The sequence below is a fragment of the Anas platyrhynchos genome, chromosome 25 (assembly GCF_047663525.1).
Source record: "Anas platyrhynchos isolate ZD024472 breed Pekin duck chromosome 25, IASCAAS_PekinDuck_T2T, whole genome shotgun sequence".
NCBI lineage: Eukaryota > Metazoa > Chordata > Aves > Anseriformes > Anatidae > Anas > Anas platyrhynchos.
In genome coordinates this window covers 2,836,565-2,856,770 of record NC_092611.1, presented here as the reverse complement: position 1 = coordinate 2,856,770, position 20,206 = coordinate 2,836,565, and the positions used below count along the sequence as shown (strand labels likewise).

Genomic DNA, 20,206 nt, shown 5'->3' with positions numbered 1-20,206 from the left:
TTCTTTTCCTAAACAATCTCAGAAGCAAACTGGGAAACTCAAGATCTGTGGCACTGATCTAGAAGCACCAGAAGATGCATAGCTGCATCTTTGCATATATAAGGAATACAAGCTGCCACCAAATTGAAGTGTATCTGTTTAATGAGATCTAGCTCTTGTGTTCAGAATCTTGACATTTAATGCAATAAAGGAGTTTTTGAATTAGGTTTATAGAATTCACCTTGGCAGGACTTTAAGCAAACTTTCATAAGGTCTGTAATAAAATCTAGCATAATGTATTTCTGCTTTGTACCAAATACAAAGCAATAATAATGGTTATTTGACCTGGTTCTTTTCTCCTATTTTCTCTTGCAGCTTGAATGCTGTGGTACGTCAGAACATTTTGATTCACTGTTTGTGGGTGCCTGTCCAGCAAAGAGGTTGCATGAGTTGTCTATTTCAATGTAATGCATGACTGCAACGTAATGCAGGAACAAGAAACATGTCTCTGAGTAAACCCTTCCAGCACATGGGAAATTTCTGCAGCACATAACTTAGGAACCTATCTGTACAACCAGCTATGGAAAATAAATGTGCTGTTATTGTCAAAAGAGCAAGCAGGATCAGCAGAAAATGGGGAGTCTGAATTAGCACATGACATGTGCAGTCCTTGTGTCATGACGCTCAGTGGCAGCGATGGACAAAGTACAGCCAAAAAAACGCTGGAGAGCTCTGCCCTGGTGGCTCCTACCACCGAAGCTCCTTCCCGGTGCTGCAGTGGAGCTTTTGCCCCCTCTTTTGGTTAGGGAGAAGTAGGACAAGGGGAGGGAGCAGGTCTGCAGGTCTAAGATTAAAGGGACGTAATGGTGTGGCTGCTAGGCATGACCCTTCAAGAAGTAGTAGTGTATTGATTTTCTGGTTTAACCGATTCATTCTTACCAGGGTATTCCCTTAACCCTCAGTGCAGTCTTTCCTTCTGGACTGGACATAGAACAACTAAAGAAGAAAGTGGTTTGCAGCAGCTCACTGTGGTCTGGTGCTGCAGTAAATAGGACAGGACTTGGGATGAGACTTTGACCAGCTACTAGACTCTTTTTTTTTTTTTTTTTTTTTTTTTTTTTTTTACCTCTGTTTAATTTTTTTTTTTTTTCATTGTTTTTCTTGGCTACCATGTATCTTTGATGGGGAAATGGCTGCAGTTAAATTCTTTATTTGTGTTAATGGTAATTCATTACTCTGGGAACATCAGACCAGCACTACTAGGAATCTGCACAAAGTCTAGCACTTATGCATTCAACTTATATCCTCCCATGCACCATGTGTTTATGAGTTGTCTGTAAAATTACAATAGCAGTTTGTATTAGCAAGAGTGTTTTCACATCTGTTTTGGGAAGGGCTGAACGATACAGCATCTTAAATGCTGGTAGCCACTAGTAACAAGCTAATTCTGTTACAACTACTGGCCCTGAAATACCTGATCAACTGGAAGTGTTGAGAAGGGAATCCTGCTGTAGCCAAGGAGTATGTGAGAGGTTTGGGTACTAAAAATAATAGATTTAAACTTTTCTACCAAGTTTGTATTGGAATGTCCCTGGAATTTTTTAAAGGCAAAAATATAAGCCATGAAAACCACTGGCAAGACCATGGTATGTGCTATGGGGTGCTAAGGCATCTAATACGAAAACTCACACTTGTTTTTTGTTGATATCCTTGGAGACAAGTATGACATAGACACAAATCTGCTGGGAAGATCCAAGATTTTGAAGATTATGACAGTGGTTTCTAGTTGATCTAATTTGAAGTCCTGAGTATGAAGGTGAGAATGGAAGAAAATTTTGGAGGAGAGAGAGGCAGGGATGCTAACTGCAGAATGAAAGGTTAACATGATGTTTGGGCCAGGAAGAGCAGCTACACTTGTCCACTTGTTGATAGAAGAATGTGCTTTGGTCCTCCCATTTTTAATAAATTTGCTTTCTTCACAGATTTTCATTACGATATATAGTATAGCTTTTTGATGGGGGTTAACAAATAAACGGAAAGAAGAAAAGAAGAAAACTACAAAAGATTTTGTAGATTACATAGATGCTATTTTGTGTGGTTGGCCATGTCTCTTTTCATTTATTTCCATATACAAGTTTTTGAGCTGTAAGAGTTTTGTTCTACTCAGAGCAACCTTAGGGTGCTGTCAGGATTTCCATGTCAGCTGGAGATCTCTTTAAATAGATGTCTATGTAAATGTTTGTGAGCTCTTCTATTTACAGCTTCTGAACCTACAAGATAGCAGAGGGTTGTGTTCTATTACTGTTTTACCTTGATTAATATCAACTATGGAAAGCTTGTTTTGGATAAGTCAGTCATTAAAATTTGTGAATCCTACAGTAAATTACAGTAAACATTTTCCAGAAACAGGGATAAGTCTCCCACCTTCTCTTTCCCATTCCAATGCATTTTTAAACTGTAGAAAAGTTCAAACCTCCTTTAACAAAAATATCCTTTTTAGATCTGTACGGATTCCTTTGCAGTTGATGCCTTGGCTCAAGACCCAGGGACACATCAGCAAGGCTCCTTGTGGATCATGGCTGGCCACCAGGTGCCCACCACGCCACTCTCTCCTCCCTGTCCCCATAGAGGGAGAAAATGCAACGGAGAAGCTCATGGGCTGAGATAAGGACAATTACCATCATGGGCCAAACAGGCTCGACATAGGGAAGGTTAGTTAATTTATTGCTGATTAATAAGGGAGCAGAACAGTGAGAACTAAAATATAACTAACACACCTTCCTCCCAGCCTGCTTCTTCTCAGGCTCAACTTCCATCTCAGTCCTTTAGCTCCTCCTGCACTGAGCTGGGGTTTTCTTTCCGTTCTTAACCCTGCTCTCCCAGAGCCCTCACAGCTCTCTACAAGGATTTTTGGAGTTTGTCTGAATGGTCTCTGGTTGCTCAGGGAAAGCTTTAAGCCAGGGCAAGGAGATTGTTTGCTCCAGAGACCTTCTAGAGCATTGGTATCCAAAGGAAGTGCAGGAAGAAAATGTTGGTTCTTCTATTTGTATTGAATTTTTATCTGAAAAATGAGAAAATAAAACGGTGTGCATGTCAGAGGGGCCTGTGGGATGCCAGGCGCTTGGTGTCGTGGGGTCTTGTGCTCACAGCATGGCGGGGGCAGCAGTGGTGCCCTTGCTCGTTTGCTTGCTTTCAGCTGTTGTGACTCACTCTGCTTTGTGTTAGGTGGATTTACAGATCGTGTTTCTTAGTGGTAGCTACACCGTCCTCGAACTGCATATTGAAGATGCAACTGCCAACGCCAGTGCAGACAGGCAGTGAGGAAGAAGCAGAACTGGCACTTCTCTCCTCAAAGGAAACCTTTGTCAGCCACATGATGGGGTAAAAGCAACAATGATCTAATGAGATCTGACAAGAATTTGGCCATAAATATTCAAAATTGTCAAGAAGGCTGTTTGAAATACGGATTTACATAACCCTTACCCTAACGGTGTATTGTGCTTTAAGACGTGAGCCACCACGACCAGCAATGAGCATCCAGGACAGAGACAAGCTGCTTTGGTCTCTTCAGCAATGCATCATGCTGCACATACTCAACTATTTTGCAAAATTTCCCTAAGCTTAATGATCCATGTTTTGGAGCCTTTTTTGAGGTTTCTTATGCAAGGTAAAAAGCCATGTAGTGGTGGAGAAACCTTCGTTCTTCCTAATGCAGTAAAAACAGGTGAGATAATGAATGGAAAGGGATTTGGTGACATGCAGAAGTGCATGCCTTTGCCTGCAAATGTTTCTGGGAGGTGCTCAGGAAGTGCTCCTGGGGATCAGAAGAAAGATGAGGCACAAATGATGGGGTGCAGGAGGCGTGCGGTACAGCTGGGTGAAAGCACCAATGTCCCTGGCCTTGTCTGGTGGCATTTGCTGGTTTCTGCTTCAACAGCAAACTGCTTGAAGAAGGACTCTGGTGGGCCAGTGAAGGAAAGACCTGTGGGAGAGGACTGGTTCTCAACAGTAAATGATTTCTTTAACAAAACAGTGTTTCACAGAAAAACTCTGTCAGTGTAACTGCTGGTGGAGTGGCTACTGTGACCAGAATTAAAAAAGGTGCTAGGGTGAGGTTACAGGGACAGGGACACACCGGGAAGTCAGCATCAGCCCTGGGCAAGCTAGCACAGCAAAGGTGTTGGAGCTAGAAGTTCCTGGGGGATGTCATGGATGTGGTTAACTTCATAAAATAAAGTGAATAGGACAGGGCAGGACAGGACTGGACTGGACAGGACAGGATGGAACAGGATGGAACAGAACAGATAAAAATAAAACAACATGAAATAAAACTCACCAAGACCTTTACATAGTCAGATTTTCATAATGCTTTAATTATGAAATGGGAAGAGAAAATATAAATCCATTGTACCACCCAGAAGTGTGCTGGTTTTCTCATGGCAAAGTGCTTCAAAGAGCTGTTGAACTGGAAAATGCAGCTTTTCTTCCCCAAAAGGCCAGTGCTCCTGGTGTGCTGAGCTCTTCTGCAAGGACAAGCAGCTGTCACGGGTGTGATGTGTCATCTACACAAGCTCTCACATCCATAGCCTTAAAACCTTGGCAACCAAATTTTCTGACCCATTAAAAATCTTCAATCTTCAGTGTGTTTTGAACCCATTTGTTAAAACAAACAAACCGACAAACAAACAAACAAAACCACAAGACCTTCACAATAGTTCGCAAGACTGATTGATCGACAGCAGGGAGGATGGAAATTTCCAGCTGAATTCTGACAAAAACTGCTGCAACGTTGCTGGAAAACGAGTCTCAGGACGCAGCAAGCACAGTGACAGTGCGCGGCCTCCCTCGGGACCCACCTTTGTCACCGCCAGCCATTGCGGCCAGCACCCAACCAGGAATTGCTGCACCTCCACCCACTGAGCCAGCGTTGTAAAGGACGAGGATGTGGCCACTTTGCAGAACTGGATATTTTGGGGGGATATTTTTGAGGAAAAAGGGGTGGATTGTAACACAGAATTTTTTAAGATGTTATTTCCTCTTTGTTTCATCAGTTTTTATGCCTTTTGTGTGTGATTTATTTATTTTTTTTTGGTCTGCTTTCATAATGGCTGCAATGTATTCATACGCTTGGGAAAGGGCATGAATAAATAAATATATCTATGGGGGAGGAGGAAGAGGCGAAAATTGCGCGTTGGTGGGGATGCACGACCCCCAAAAAGGCTGGGGACCGCTGCTGCATCTGCGAGGAGGGGGAGGAGGAGGAGGAGGATGAAGGCGGGGGGGGGGGGGCGAGGATGAAGATGAGGATGAGGGGGAGGACGAGGAGGAGGAGGAGGACGAGGGGGGAGGGAGGATGCAGCCGGGGCCTCTGCTGGCCCCGCTCCCCCCTCCCCTTGCCCTTCCCCCGGGGGGGGGGGGGGGGGGGTGTAGGCTCCTGATGACGTCACCCCCACCCCCCTCCCGCATCGGCGCCTGCGTAGCTCGTCCCCTGCCCCCCCCCAGCCACCCCCCCGGCGCGCGGAGGATGCGGGGCCGCAGGTGGGTGCGGGGACGGGGGGCACAGAGCGACCCCCCCCGGGGTGCGCTGCGGGCAATGCGGGGGTCATGGGGCCGCACGGGCTGGGGGGGGGGGGATTTGAGGTGGAGAGGGGAGGGGGGGTGACCACGGTGGGGGGGCGCACGGGGCGTTGACATTGCATGGAAGCACGGGGGGGGGGCGTTGCTTTTGGGGGTGCAGCTCGGTGCTTTGCCCCCCCCCACCCCACCCTGGGGGAAGGCGTGCGTTGTGGGGTGCAGCGCTGCGGGGGGGGGCATCGAGGGGCGAGCTCGCGGGGAGGGGGGGGCGGCTCGCACCGCAGCGGTGCATGGAGTGGGGGGTGCCACCTTTCCAACCTCCACCCCCCCCCCACCCCCGGGGCTGGGGGGTGCGTTGGGCGTTGCGGGGCAGTGCACAAGGTGTGTGTGTGGGGGGTGCAGCACGGAGGGGCGTCGCGCCCCGGTGCGCTGTGGGAGGGGGGGGCTTCTTCGCGGGGGTGGGGGACACCAGGATGCTGCGTGCCCCGGGGGTGCCCGATGCGCATCAGCATCCATGCAGGGGTGGTGCACTGTGCGCTGCGCACGCGCTGCACGGGGAGGGGGGGCATGAAGCAGGGGGAGGTGATTTGGGGCTGTGGAGGCGTTTTGGGGTGCAACGGGGGTGGTAGGTGTGGGGGGCGCATGCACAGAGCTGCACGTACGGGGGGGTTGCTGGCAGGGGGGGTGCATGCGCAGTGCACAAGTGCAGGTGTGTGCATGCTACAGGGAGCTCGGGAGGGGCAGACAAGGGGGTGGATGTGAATGGTGCACAGGGCACACGCACAGTGCGTGGGATGGGGCTGCATGCGTGTACAGCAGTGCTTGCATGTACAGCGGTGCATCCATGTGCAGTGGTGCACACACAGGAAGGCATGTGTGTGTGCAGTGTGTGCTCGCACCTCTGTGCATGCAAACATGCTTTGCACATACCCCCTGAGCATGCATGCAGCATGTGCACTGTGCATGCATGCACCTTCACACACACACACATAAGGGTGCACCCCACGCCTGTGCACCCCTGTATGTGTGCACTGTGCCTGCATGTGTGCAGAGCTGCATACGTGCAGAGCTGAAGGCAGGCACAGGAGGTACCTGCTCAGTGCACACGTCTAGGGCACATCACCTGTGGGGTGTGGAAGTCCCTGGTGAATGCATGCAGGGGTGTGTGTGTGCATGCATGGGGACACGTGTGTGTGGAGGTGTGTGCATATGTGCATAGGGCTCACTTATATCTACGTGTGCATGTACCCCTTGCACGTGTGCACCCTGACACTCATGCACCCCCCAGAATGCATGCAGCACGTGTATGCACAGTGCACAGGTGCACCCTCATGTGCATATGCCCCTGTGCAGGTGTGCCCCCCTCCAGACGTGGGGGTGCATGCATGTACAGGGGTGTGTGCCTATAGGATACTTATGGGATACTACTAAGATGCTACCAGGAGTTTACTAAAATGCCATTAGGATACAGTGAAGATAGTGCTTGGGTACTTCCTGGATGGCACTAAGGTACTGGCAGGATACTATGTGGATGCTGAGTAGGTACTGTGAGAACACCAGTAAGGTGCTGTAGGAAGTAGGGCACAACCAGGATGCTGTCAGGACACTTCAGAATTATTACCAGGATCTTTCTTGGGATGATAGTGCAATACTTTTGGGGCATTAGGAAGGTGCCACTGGGCTAGTGCTAATATACCTTCAGGGTACTCTCAAGATACTACAAATGATAGCGTTAAGATGCTTTTGGTGTAGTAACATGGCAGGACTAGGACATTCTCAGGATACTACCAGGATCTTGCTGAGATACAGTGGACACACTAGTAAGATTAGCAGGACATTGTAAAGTGTCACCATGATACTTTCAGGACTCTACTAGTAATTTATTGATAGAATCCTAACAGGATACTACTGAGATTCTGTCAGGGCACTACTAACATATTACTAGGGTATTATTGGAACTTTACAAAAATGCTTTCAGCACATTGATAAGACACTATGAAGGTACTACTGAGGTATCAGTAGAATATTCACAGGAAAGCACTAAAATAATAGATATCTGGATTTTACATTGCACTACTGAGATACTATCAGAACACTGCTAACATACCAGCCATATACTGTTAGTATCCTATCAGGTACTACTGTGATACTTTCAGGACACTATTAAGATATGACCAGGATGCTATCAGGATGCTCCTGACATAGAATCAGAGTACTGCCATGATACTGTCACAACACTGATAAGGTGCTTTCAGTACAGAACTCAGTAGGATGCTGTCAGGATGCTACTAGGGAGGATACTTCTGAGATACTACTAGGGAATGATAAAAGGTATTGGTAAGATGCTTCTGGAATACCATCAGGGCAACACTCGAGCTTAGAATACTGTCAAAACATTGCTGATACCAGTATGATACTTTGATGCCACTACTAAGGTACTAGTGATATAGTAGGAGGATACTGCTGAGATACTAAAAGTTCAGTAATGAAGCTGGTGATGTGATACTGTTGACATACTGTCAGGGTAGCAGTAAGATACTCTAGGGGCTTTTAAAATACTTTGCTACTAATGGTGTTGGGATAGTACTTAGAGACAATCAGCATATTACTTTAGCACTACTAAGATGCTATGAAGACAGTAGTAAAATGCTGTAGGGATGCTGCTAAGTTACCCCTGGGACACTACTAGCCCTGTACTGGGGTTACAGCCAGCACAGTGCAAGCCAAGGGAATTGGGAGCCCGGCTGGTGTGACCCTGAGCAGCAGGAACCTCACAGGTGCCCTCTCCCTACAGCTAAGGTGGGGGCAAGGAGGATGGAGGCACCCCTGGTAAGCCTGGAGGAGGAGTTCGAGGAGGGGCCTGGGGACGATGGGGGGACCCCCCGGCGCACTGCGGACCCTGCGCTGGCCGAGCTGGAGAGCTTCTCAGCTGAGATGATGAGCTTCAAGTCGATGGAGGACCTGGTGCAGGAGTTCGACGAGAAGCTCACTGTCTGCTTCCGTAACTACGACGCCGCCACCGAGGGCCTGGCCCCTGTGCGGGGCCGCCTGCAGGCACAGGAGGAGGAGGAGCGCCTTCAGGACGAGGAGTGAGTAAGGCCCCTTCCTCCCAGGGATGCCTGCCTCTGCACCCCTGTGGAGTCTGGCTCCCTGCATTGCAGCATGGTCATGCAGCATGCTGAAGTAATGTTGTAGTAACCTGTGGGTAAGTCCCCTTGGGGCCTGTGTGCCTTCTTGAACCCTTGAGAGGCTTCTTCCACATGCAGCCCAACACCTCGCGTCATGGCAAAGCTGTGCAGTAGCATGGAGTAGCTGTGTAGTATCCTATGAGTAGGGCACTGTTGGGCCTGCATGCCTCCTTGCAGCGTTATGAGATACACACATGCGGCTGCAGCACACAAACCAGCTTCCGCCACTGCAGCATGGTTAATGCAGTGCATCAGAGTAAAAACATTGTATCCTATGAGTAAGGCACCACTGGTGCATATGCACTTGCATGCTCGCAAGATGCCCTTTGCATGCAAATCACATCACTGCATTGCAGCTTGATCATGCAACACCTTGGAGTAGCTGTGTAGTATCCTATGAGTAGGTACAGCAGGGTGCTCCATCTGTCATTGCGATGGGCCACAGCAGGCCCAGACTTTGTGACTGCAGCAGGGGGTGGTTAAGTGTAAACTTAGAGTAAGGTGTGAGTAGGGCTCAGCCTCCTCCTTTCAACATGCAAGCAGTGCAGCAAGGCGGGGCAGCCAATCTGGAGCAAAATCTGCCCAACCTTGCCCCTTGCCTATTTGGCCAAAAATGGTGGCATTTGTACTGAAATCTTAATTTTCCTTGGAAACCTTTTTTTTTGTTGTTGCAAAAATGCCATTTGGGGACAGAATTTGCCTTTTTTTTTTTTTTTTTTGAGTGGTGTTTGTCTATAAACGCCTTTCTAGTGGATTTTTTTGTATGTGTTTAATTGGGATTATTCCCCAGGCTGCAGTTCCTAATGCTAATTTTTTCACCAAGCAAAGTGGTTGTTTTCAACCCAAAAGCTCCCAAATCTTTTTTTTTTTTTCTTTTTTTTTTTTTTTTTTTTTTCTTTTCCCAGAGAAAAATCAGTAGTTTTTCAGAGAAAAAATGTGTTTTGGCCTGGTGCCGGGAGCGCCGCGCTGTCGCCGGCAGCCGGCCCACGGTGCTGCTTTGTGCTGCTTATTGTGTCATTTTGGGTCAGTTTGGGCAAAACAGGCTTTTTTTTTCCCCACTCTTGAATGAGCCCTGTGTGCATGGGTGGAGGATGGGCTGGGGCCTTAAAGGCACCATTTTCCACTAATTATTAACCAATTATTTCCAAAATTAACCCAGAAATCTCCTTCCGTTGCTTGCCTGGCTCTGCAAGGTGCTGTCCCTTTAAAAGCAGAGAAAAAAAAAAAAGCAGATATAATCACTTGCTTTTTCCTTATTTGTTACAGTTTTGTTGAAACTGGGAATATATATATATATTTAATGTGCATTTTTGTGTATTGATTTGTGAAATATATGAATAAGGGGGAAATTAAGATCAGGCAAGGAGAGGGATGAGATGAATTCCTGAAATTGATGTTTTTGTCGTTGGTTTGGGACTGGGGGCATTTGGGGAGGGGCGAGCTGTTTTGGGATGGTTTAGGGGGAATTGGGACGTGTGTGGATGTGGCACTGTGTTGGATGGGATGGACTAAAACTTCAATTTGTTGTGGTGGGAATATGGGTGGTTTTGTCTAAATTTAGGGGAGGAGGTGTCAAGACCTGGGAAAATACATGGGGGTTGGTGTTCTAACCTTGCCTTTTTTCCCATTTTTGACCTTTTTCCCTGTGTTGCCACTTTTCAGCTCTTTTTTCCCCTCTTCTTCCATATCCAGTTTTCCCTATTTTTTTTTTTAGTTAATTCCCATTTTATCCATTTGCCATTTTCCTCGTACTTAATTTTTTCTTACATTTTCTTTTTCCTCAGTTCCCTTCCCCCCTTTTTTTCCTTTTATCCCTTTTCTCTTTCTTTTTCCTATTTTCCTCCTTCCACTGTCTAACCTCATTCTCCATTTTCCTAATTTTTCTTTTTCCCCACTTTTTTCTACTTTGTCATTTCCCCCCTTTTTTCCCTCTTTTCTCATTTCTTTTATTTCCCTTCTTTTATTCCCATTTTCTTTTCCATTTTTCTGCCCTTTCCTCCTTTTTACCTCTTTTATCTTTTTTCTTTTTTTTTTCTCTTTTTTCATTTTCAGTTTTTCTCCCCTCTACCCTCCCTCTACTATTCCCCATGCACCTTTTTTTGGTCAAATAGGGCAAAACTGGCCCAGCCCTGCGGGGGAATATGGGCAACACAGTAGTATTGGCAGGGAGCTCCGGGCAGCTGCCATGGTTTAGGGTGTTTAGCACAGTTTTGTGGAGTGACTTGGGGTATTTCAGGGCCATGTTTCACAGATTTTTTTTCTTGATTTTTTTTTGGGTCTGTTGCAGTTTATTTTGGAGTGTCAGATGAATTTTGGGGTGTTCTATTTCAGAGCTGTTTTGCAGGGTGGCTTCAGGCATTTCACTGCTGTGTTCTGGGGCAGCAAACCAGGGTATTTTGGGAGGCTTTGAGGTTTTTTTGTTTGCTTGTTTTCAGGGTATCACAGCTGTGTTTTGGGGTGTTCCAGGGCAGTTTTGGAGGGTTTCAGGGCATCAGGGCAGTGAATCTGGACAGTTTTGCTGTCACTTGGTGCAGTTTTGGTTTATTTCATAGCAGTATTTTTGGGTGTTCCAGATCCAATTTGGGGGGAATTTCAGGGCAGTTTTGGAGGTGATTTAGGTTTTTTTTCAGGGTGACAGTTTGAGGTGTTTCAAAAGGGCATTTTGGGGCACTATGGGGTGTTGTGGCTGCATTTTGGGGCATTTCAGCATGATGCAGGACAGCATTTTGGGGGAGTTTTGAAGCATTTTGGACATTGCAGAAGCTTTTCGGGGTGTTGTGTTTCTATCATTGTCTTTTGGGGCAGTTGGAGATGTTCTGGAGCAGTGCGGTGGCATTTTGGGGGTGTTTCAGAACAGTGTTTTGGTGCTTCTGGAACAGATTTCTGAGGCATTCTAGAAATCATCTTAGTCTTAGGGCAACGTTTCAGGACATCATTTTTTGATTCGTTAAGAGTGGCGTTTTGGGGTGTCAGGGCAGTATGCTGGGGCACTTGAGAGTGTTTTGGGATGCTGTTAAGGGACAGAATTTTAAGATATACAAAGGTGTTCTGGTGCAACATTTTGGGGCATTTTGGAGCATTTCAGGGTAGTGTTTCAGAACAGCATTTTGGGAAATTTCTGAGTGTTCAAATGTTGTATATTGGAATATTTTGGGGGCATTTGAGGGTATCTGTGGTTGTTCCGGGGTGGTGGTGTATCTCTGTGTCTCTGTGGAGCATTTTGGGTGTTCCAAGGCATTTTGAGATCCTTTGGGGCTTTTCAGAGTGTCTTGGGACATCTCAGGGCTTTGGGGCAGTGTTTTAGTACAATATTTTTGAGCATTTCTGGGGCTTTAGGGACTTTTCCATTTTTGGGGTGGACATTTCAGGGCATCTGGGCAATGTTTTGGGGTGATATTTGGGGATATTTAGGAGTGATTTAGGATGGCGTTTTGGGGTGTTTGGGCTCATTCAGAGCATTGCTGTGGCCTTTTAGGGGTAAAGTTACAAAATGATGTCTTGGGGGCATCACAAGTGTTGGGGTACTCTGGGATATTTCAGGGTAGTATTGCAGAATGATATTTTGGGATGTTTTAGGGTGTTCTGAGGCAGCATTTGGGGTGATTTGGGATGTTTTGTGCATCTGAGTGATGTTTCAGGTTGTCTCCATGCATCGTTTTGGGGCATTTCTGGGTGTTCCGGGGCTGCATTTGGGGCTGCTTTGAGGCATTTTGTCATGGCATTTCAGGATGGCTGTCTGGAATGCAGTGCTTCTCGGGGCATTTTGGGCCATTTTGGCAGTTGCCGCTCACCACTCACCTCCCTGCAGGGTCTGGGATGCCCTCACTGATGGCTTCGCCCCCCGGGACTCCCCCCGACCCTGGCTGCACCCTGAAGCTGAGGCCCCTGATGGCACCGACCCACAGGTATGGCTGTGGCACCCTTAACACCCCAAAACCCTCCTGTCCCCATGTGACCTCCAGTGATGATTGACAGTTGTCAATCAGTCCCAAGGCTTAGCGACCATCAGGGAGGGAGCTGAGCCAGGGTGCTTCAGATCACCCAGAAATAGTGCATTTGGGGGACTGTTCTTTCATGCAACACCAAGACAATTGCACTAAAACAGGCAAGATTAAGTGCTTGGTTTGGCAATCTGGTCCCTGCCAATCTGTCCCTAAGCTGGGGGTAAGGTGGTGTATTTTGGAGGGAGAAAATAGTGTTTACTTCTTTGTAGTGAGTGTGTGCTGTGAGTAGCCGTGTTTGGAATTGTGGGAGGACAGTAAAAATGTCCCCAAACCCACTGAATTAAGCCCATTTGGATGTCACACAACCTGTCACTAGAGAAGGTGAGGAGAAAGTCCATTTCTTGGTTTATTTTCTGCTAAAAAAAAGCAAAATAACCTTTGAAATATAGTAAAAAAGATGTCTCCCCATCCAACAACTTAGTTGTTCACACCCCTATCCAGCATCCCTCTCTGACATCTCCCTGCCTAATGTCCCCATCCAACATCTCCATCCAGCCTCTCCTCATTTAACATTTCCATCCCATGTCTGATATCTCCCCTTCCAACATTCCCATCATCTTCATCCAACGTGTTCGTTATCTCCCCATCCAGCATCTCTTTCTGACATCCCTCTGCTTCTCTCAGTCCAATGTCTCCATCCAATGTCTCCCCATCCAGTGTCCACATCCATTGACTTCTTCCATTCCCCTCCAATATCTCCCTATCATCTCACCATCCAATGTCTCCATGCAACATCTCTGCATGCTGTATCTTCGTCAAACTTGCCCCCATCCATTATTTTCACCCAGCATCACCATAATGTCCCCATCCAACATCATCTCCCTGTCCAACATCACCACCCAGCGTTTCTATCCAACATCCCCATCGAACACACGGCTGTCTGGTGTCCCCATCCAGTATCCTCAAATGAGGTTTCCATCTGACATCTCCTAAGGCAACGTCTCCATCCAGCACCCTGATCCAGTGTCTCCCATCCAATGTATCCCTGTCCTACCTCCCCATCCAGCATCTCCCCATCTGTTGTCTCCATCCAATATCTCCCCAGTGCAGACCCTGCAGGTAGCACATCCCCAGAGCTGTGGCTCCCTGGCAGCTCTCCCCATGAGCTGTGGGGACCATGTCTGTGTCTGTGCCTGCACCAGGCAGTGTCCATGGTGCCACTGGGGCCACCCAGCTTGTGTCTTCTGCAGCTTTGTGAGAAGGAAGAGGAGGAGGAGCTTGCTGAGAGGAGCGAGCATGACTCAGGCATCAATGAGGAGCCACTGCTGACGGCTGAGCAGGTACCCTCAGCTCCTGTGTGTACCCAAACACCCAAGTGTGCCCATAACACTGGGCTTGCATTCCCCAGGACAACCTCAGCCCATCCCAGCCCCATGGTTGTATGCTCAAAATGCAAAAAAGGCCAAATCCCATCAGTTTGGAACGCTGTCCCTTCTCTGTGGGCAGGGGTGCAGGACACAGACGTGAGTTGCAAGGGGGAAGCCATATGCAGACAACAGATGGGATGTGTGGGATGCAGAGTTAGAAATGGGGGTGCTGATGTGGGGTGTGGGGGTTGGGTGCAGATCGGGATGTAGGATGCACATACAAGATGTGAATGGACAGCACAGTGCAGGTGCAGAATACCCATGTAGTGCGCAATGTGCAGGTTTGGATTGTGGGGTGCAGATGGAGGGTATGGGGACAAGTACGGGGTGCAGGATGGAGGATGCAACGTAGGGTGTAGGGAGCGGGATTCAGGTGTAGGTAAGGGATTCAGCTGCAGGATTCTTGGTGCAGACATGAGATGGTGCAACATGGTGTGGTGCAGGCAGCAGGGTGCAGGTGCAGGACAAGTACAGGGTGCAGGTGTGGGATGAGGTGGGGTGCAAAGTGCAACTGGAGGGCACAATGCCCCACAGGTCATTGAGGAGCTGGAGGAGCTGATGCAGAGTTCGCCTGACCCTGAGGCTGACCCTGACGGTGATGAAGAGGAGGAGGAGGAGGAGGAGGAAACTGAGGCTGATGCAGATAGTGGCAGTGGGGGCATGGAGCCCATCCTCCTGCGTGACCTGCACACTTTCTCCCCCACCTTCAACAACAACTGCTCCCATGAAGGTACGGCCAGCAAGACCCAGGCCAGTCCCTTTTTGGGGGAAATTCCCACCAAATTGGGCAAACAAATCTCCAGGTTTCAGGGCTGGCTGGACCCAGTGTTTAAGCACTGTTTGGCCAGAAGAGGGCTCTTATAAAAAAAAATAAGCCTATGGAGATCTTGCTTTTAGTGTTGCATTAAGTGCACCCTGTGTGTCACCAAGCACACCACACATTTTGCAGAGTATCTCCTGCATTGTGCATTGTACTAAATGCCTTTTGCTAAATGCATGTAGTGCATTTCTCTAAAACATTTTGCAAAACACTGTGCCATTCATTAAATGTGCTATACCTTGCACTGTTATCACCATCTTTTCTTCATGTATACCAAGCATTTTGCTAAACATACCATGCAGTTCATTAAATAACCTGTGTATTTTGCAAAAATGTCTTACGTGTCCTGCGCTTCACTGTTTGCATCCTGCATTTCAGTAACTGCACTTTCCCCATGACACAATGCATGTGACTGCATGCAGCAGACTCTTCCCTGATCTGTGCATGGTGCATTTTCCTGATTTCACTGTGCATTTTACTGAATGTTTTGTGCACCTCCCTGAATGCACTGTGCCACTAAATGCACTGTGCACCATCCATAATGTGTAGAAAACTTTTTGATGCTTTTCAGTAATTGCACTCAAAAGCACCATGCATACATTTCACTAACTGCATGGACGGTTTCATTAATCTCATAGGCATTTTGCTAATTGCTCTGTGTATTCCCCTAATTACACATAGTACATTTCATTTATTGCACCGTGCATGTCAGTAATTGCACCAAGCAACTCTGTAATTGCTCTGGGCATTTAACTTATGACACTGGGCATTTCAGTAATCGTACTATGACAGTGTTGGGTGTTCCAATAAATTCACTGTGCATCTTCATAATCACAACACATTAAAAAAGTTTCAATATGCATTTCACTAATTGCACTGTGCATTTCATTAATTGCCTCTGTGGAATTTTACTAAATGTAGTGTGTGTTCAAATAATGCATGTCACTAATTGCACCACGTGTTTCACTAACGCACTATGCCTTTCACTGGTTGCACCAGGAATATCACTGATTCCTCTGTGCATTGCACTAATTGCAACAGGCATACCAATAACTGCACGGGGCGTTGCTGTTTTGCACCATGCATTGCACTAACTGCACTGGGCATTGCCGAATCGCACTGTGCATTGCACTAACTGCACTGGACATTGCTGAATTACACCATGCATTGTACTAACCGCACTGGGCGTTGCCGAATTGCACCATGCATTGCACTGGCTGCACTGGACATTGCTGTATTGCACCATGCATTGCACTAACTGCACTGGGCATTGCCAAATTGCACTGGGCATTGCACTAATTGCACTGGACATCTCACCACTTGCACCGGGCAGCCCAGTAACTGCAGTGTGCATGCCACTAATGGAGCAATGCATTTTGCAATCGTGCAATGCATGTCCTGTCTCTAACCGCCCTGCCGGCAGCAGGGCTGGAGCAGCTCTCAGCTGGGGAGCTGGTGGCAGCGGCGGGGCGGGCAGAGGCGGCGAGCCGGGCGCTGTCAGCGGAGCTGGTGGCACAGCTGGCCCGGCGGGACGAGCTGGCCTTCGAGAAGGAGGTGAAGACGGCGTTCATCGGGGCGCTGCTGGCGGTGCAGGGGGAACAGCGGGAGCAGCGGGAGGCCGCTCGGCGCCGCCACCGCGAACGGGGGCTGAGCCTGCAGGGGGGGCGCCCCGAACGCGGGGGACACATGCCCAGGAAGGTGGGAGATGCGGCGGCCGTGGGGGGGAGATGTGGGAGGGTGGGGGAATGTGGGGACGGGAGGACATGGGATGGGAAGGGGGTCCATGGGACCCTGCGGATGTTGGAATGGGATATGGAGAGGTGGGGACAGGGAAACGTGGGGACATGGGACAGGGTGTGGTGAGGATGGGGAGATGGGATGGGATGGGATGGGATGGGATGGGATGGGATGGGATGGGATGGGATGGGATGGGATGGGATGGGAGACAAGATACTTGGAAGAAAAGGAGTACAGGGGAAGGTGGGAACATGGGGACGTAGTATGGAACAAGGGGATATAGGAGAGAGGGAGGTGGGGACATGGGGCTAGGTGGATGAGGAATGGGATGGGATGTAGATATAAAATGGGACAGGGATGTGGAATGGGGGGACTTGGGATGAGGGCACATGGAATGGGGACGACATGGGACAGGATGGGGGGACATGGGACAGGGGCATGTGGGGATGGGATGTGGGGATATGAGGACGGGAGGTGCGGACAGGGGGACATGGGATGGGATGGTTGGACACAATCCAGGAGATGTGGGAATGGGATGGTGGGACATGGAATGTGGGAAGGAATGGGGGCACATGGGACTGGGGAGGTAGGAACTTGGGGACAGCATGGGGGGACATGAGGTTGGGCAGATGGGATGAGGGACAGGAGAAGTGGACAATGCATATGGGACAGGGAACGTGAAGGGGTGTGATGGGAATGTTGGGATGGGGGGACATGGAGAGGGCACGTGGAAATGGGGATGTGGGGGCAGGGCGATGTGGGGATGGGGGCCATGGGGATAGAGGGGAGGGGGGACAGCAGGGCATGGGACAAGGCCATGGTGGGGAGAGGGATGTGGGTCAGGGAGATGGGGACATTGGTGTCGAGGGAGGCGTGCAGGTGCCCAGGAGGTGACGTGGTAACGCGTCCCCAGCGCTTCAGCATGGAGGGCATCTCCAGCATCCTGCATTCCGGCCTGCGCCAGACCTTTGGCCCTGCCACCAACGAGAAGCAGGTGCTGCCTTTTTCCCCCAAATTGCCCAGATCTGTCCCCTTTCACCTGCCCTCTCGCACACCCTATTCCCCTGCATCCCCCAAACCCCATTTTCCCCTTTTAAAATATTATTTAATCTTACAGTTTTGCAACACACTTTTCCCTTCTTTGCAAATCCACCTTGCAAAATCATCTTTTTTCATCCACAAAATCCTCCCTTCATGTTTAGGCAGTTTTTGCAGCATCCAAATAATTCAATATCCCCCAAATGTCTGCAAATTAAATGTGATTGCAGGAAAGTTGCAGACATACTTTGCATTTGTGCTTTCATGCTGATTTGGTACAATTTGCATCACCGAGATGAACAAAAATATATAGTTTTGTAGCATGAAGGTGTTTCTGTGGTTATTTTTTCTGTTTTGCAGTACCTGAACACAGTGATTCCTTATGAGAAGAAGGGATCACCCCCCTCCGTTGAGGACCTGCAGATGCTCACCAACAGTGAGTCCTTGCTTGGGCAGTCATTTTGCATCAGAATCAGCCATTTTGCATTGCCACAAGACGGCTGATTTGGGGCACAAATGTACATTGCTGCAGCACCTGTGATTTTTGCACTGTTGTAGCACAGCCAGTTTTGGCTGAATCGTAGTGTAGGCTGTTCGAGGTGCAATCAGCCAAATAATGCCATTGCGATACAGCTGATTTGGGGGAAAACACCCATTTGTATCATGGCAGTACAGCTGCTTTGGGGCACAATCACCATTTTACATCAATACAGCATTGACAATTTTTGGGCACAGTTGTCTGATTTGCAGCACTATGGAAAAACCTATCTGGGGTGAAAATACCTCTTTTGCTTTGTGCCGACATGGCTGATTTGGAGCACAGCTGTTTTTTGCATCACAGTGGTCCAGCCACGGTGGCAGACCCACTTTGCAACCCCCAACACGGCCTATTTGGGGTAAAATTGCCCATTTTGTGTTGTGCCCTGGCCTATTTGGGGTACAATCACCCATTTTGCATCACTGCAGCACAGCCGATCTGCAGCAAGCCCCTATTTTTACACACTATGCCAGTGCCAATTTGGGTGTGAAACACCCATTCTGCATAACCCCAGACTGGCTGACTGGGGGTGAAAAATGCTCATTTTGGATATTGCCATGCTTGGTGCATTGTGGGAGACTCTGGCCGTGTCTCGGGTGACTTTTGGGACAGAGGGGAAATTTTGGAGGGGCATGTGGGGGCTGGGCTCACGGCACTATTTCCCCTTGCAGTCCTGTTTGCTATGAAAGAGGGGAACGAGAAGGTGCCCACACTGCTGACGGATTACATCCTCAAAGGTACCTGCTGACCCTGCACATCCCCTGGTCATCCTCCGTACAGCCCCCACGCATTCCTGTTTATCCTTGTGCATCATCCCTCATGCATATCCCACATGCACCCCTCATGCATTTCCCAGGTATCCCATGTGCATGCTTGTGCCACTGCGCATCCACCATGCTTCCCTACTGCATCTCCTGTGCATCCTTTTTGCATGCCCTGATCATCCCTCAGTGTATCCGCAGGCATCCCGTACTCGTCTCCTGTGCATCCTCTGTGCATCCTTAAGGCCTGCAGGCCTTATGCATCCTCATGCACCCTCGTTGTCCATTCTCCTTCATCCCCCTTGCACCCTTACATTGTCCTTGTGCATCTTTCATGTACCTTCATGAGTATCTCCTGTGCCTCCCTTTTTATCCCTTGTGCCCCCATTCATCCCATCTGCTGGACATCAGTTGTGCATTCCGTGTACCCTTTGCACCATCATCTGCCCCTTGCACATCCCCTGTGTCCCCTCATGCACCTCTTGGGTATGCCTTGTACATCCCTCCTGCATCCCTTCCATGTTCCTTCCATATCCCTCGTGCATCCCATTTGCAGCCACTGTGCAACCTCATGCAGCACTCATGCATGCTTGTGTACCCTCATGTGTCCTAGTGCACTCGTGCTCATGCATCCTTGGTGCACACTCATGCACTCTCAGGCATACTTGTGCATGTGAGCCCCTAAGTATGCTTAGGCTCCTCTGTGCACCCCCACGCATCTGTGCATACTTACACGTCCTCATGCAACTTGGTGCATGCTCACGCATCACTGTGTGCCTTTGCAAATCCTTGCACATCTCTGAATGCTAGTGCACTCTTGTGCCTCCTGGTGCAAGCCTGTCCATCGTTGTGCACCCCTGTCTGCTTGTGCATCATCGTGCAGCCCAGTGCAGCCTTGTGCACACCCGTGCACTGGCAAACGCCCATGGCCTCTCTCTTTGCAGTGCTCTGCCCAACCTGATGTGGCGCTGCCCTTGAGCTCCCCCACCCCGGCGCCCCCCAGAATGGGGCCAAACACAAGGAAAACAGGTCGCCTGTGGCCCCCCTGCCCCACACTCCCTCCCTCCCCCCACCTTTTCACAGCTGGAAAATAAATAATTTGTTTCATTAATTAAACAACTGTCCTCCAGTATCTTCTTTCCCTGCCTGCAACGCTCACTGTGTTTTGCAGCTTTTAGATAGAAAAAACAGCTTTTTGAG

At 48.8% G+C, this 20,206-nt stretch overlaps 1 protein-coding gene across 2 annotated transcripts; it reads left to right on the top strand.

Annotated features, from left to right (window-relative positions):
* The first annotated feature begins 5,365 nt into the window (after positions 1–5,365).
* On the top strand, positions 5,366–20,138 carry FEZ1 (fasciculation and elongation protein zeta 1). Of its 2 annotated transcripts, none has more exons than XM_027444417.3 (10): positions 5,366–5,517; positions 8,348–8,642; positions 12,550–12,646; positions 13,936–14,025; positions 14,647–14,842; positions 16,359–16,630; positions 17,583–17,663; positions 18,068–18,143; positions 18,917–18,982; positions 19,951–20,138. In XM_027444417.3, the coding sequence occupies exons 2-10, from the start codon at positions 8,368–8,370 to the stop codon at positions 19,965–19,967; spliced, it is 1,170 nt and encodes a 389-aa protein (XP_027300218.1). In that variant the 5' UTR covers positions 5,366–5,517; positions 8,348–8,367; the 3' UTR covers positions 19,968–20,138. The 2 variants fall into 2 exon arrangements, with proteins under 2 accessions (XP_027300218.1, XP_071883890.1); XM_072027789.1 differs by having other exon boundaries at positions 5,489–5,558.
* Positions 20,139–20,206: the final 68 nt, after the last annotated feature.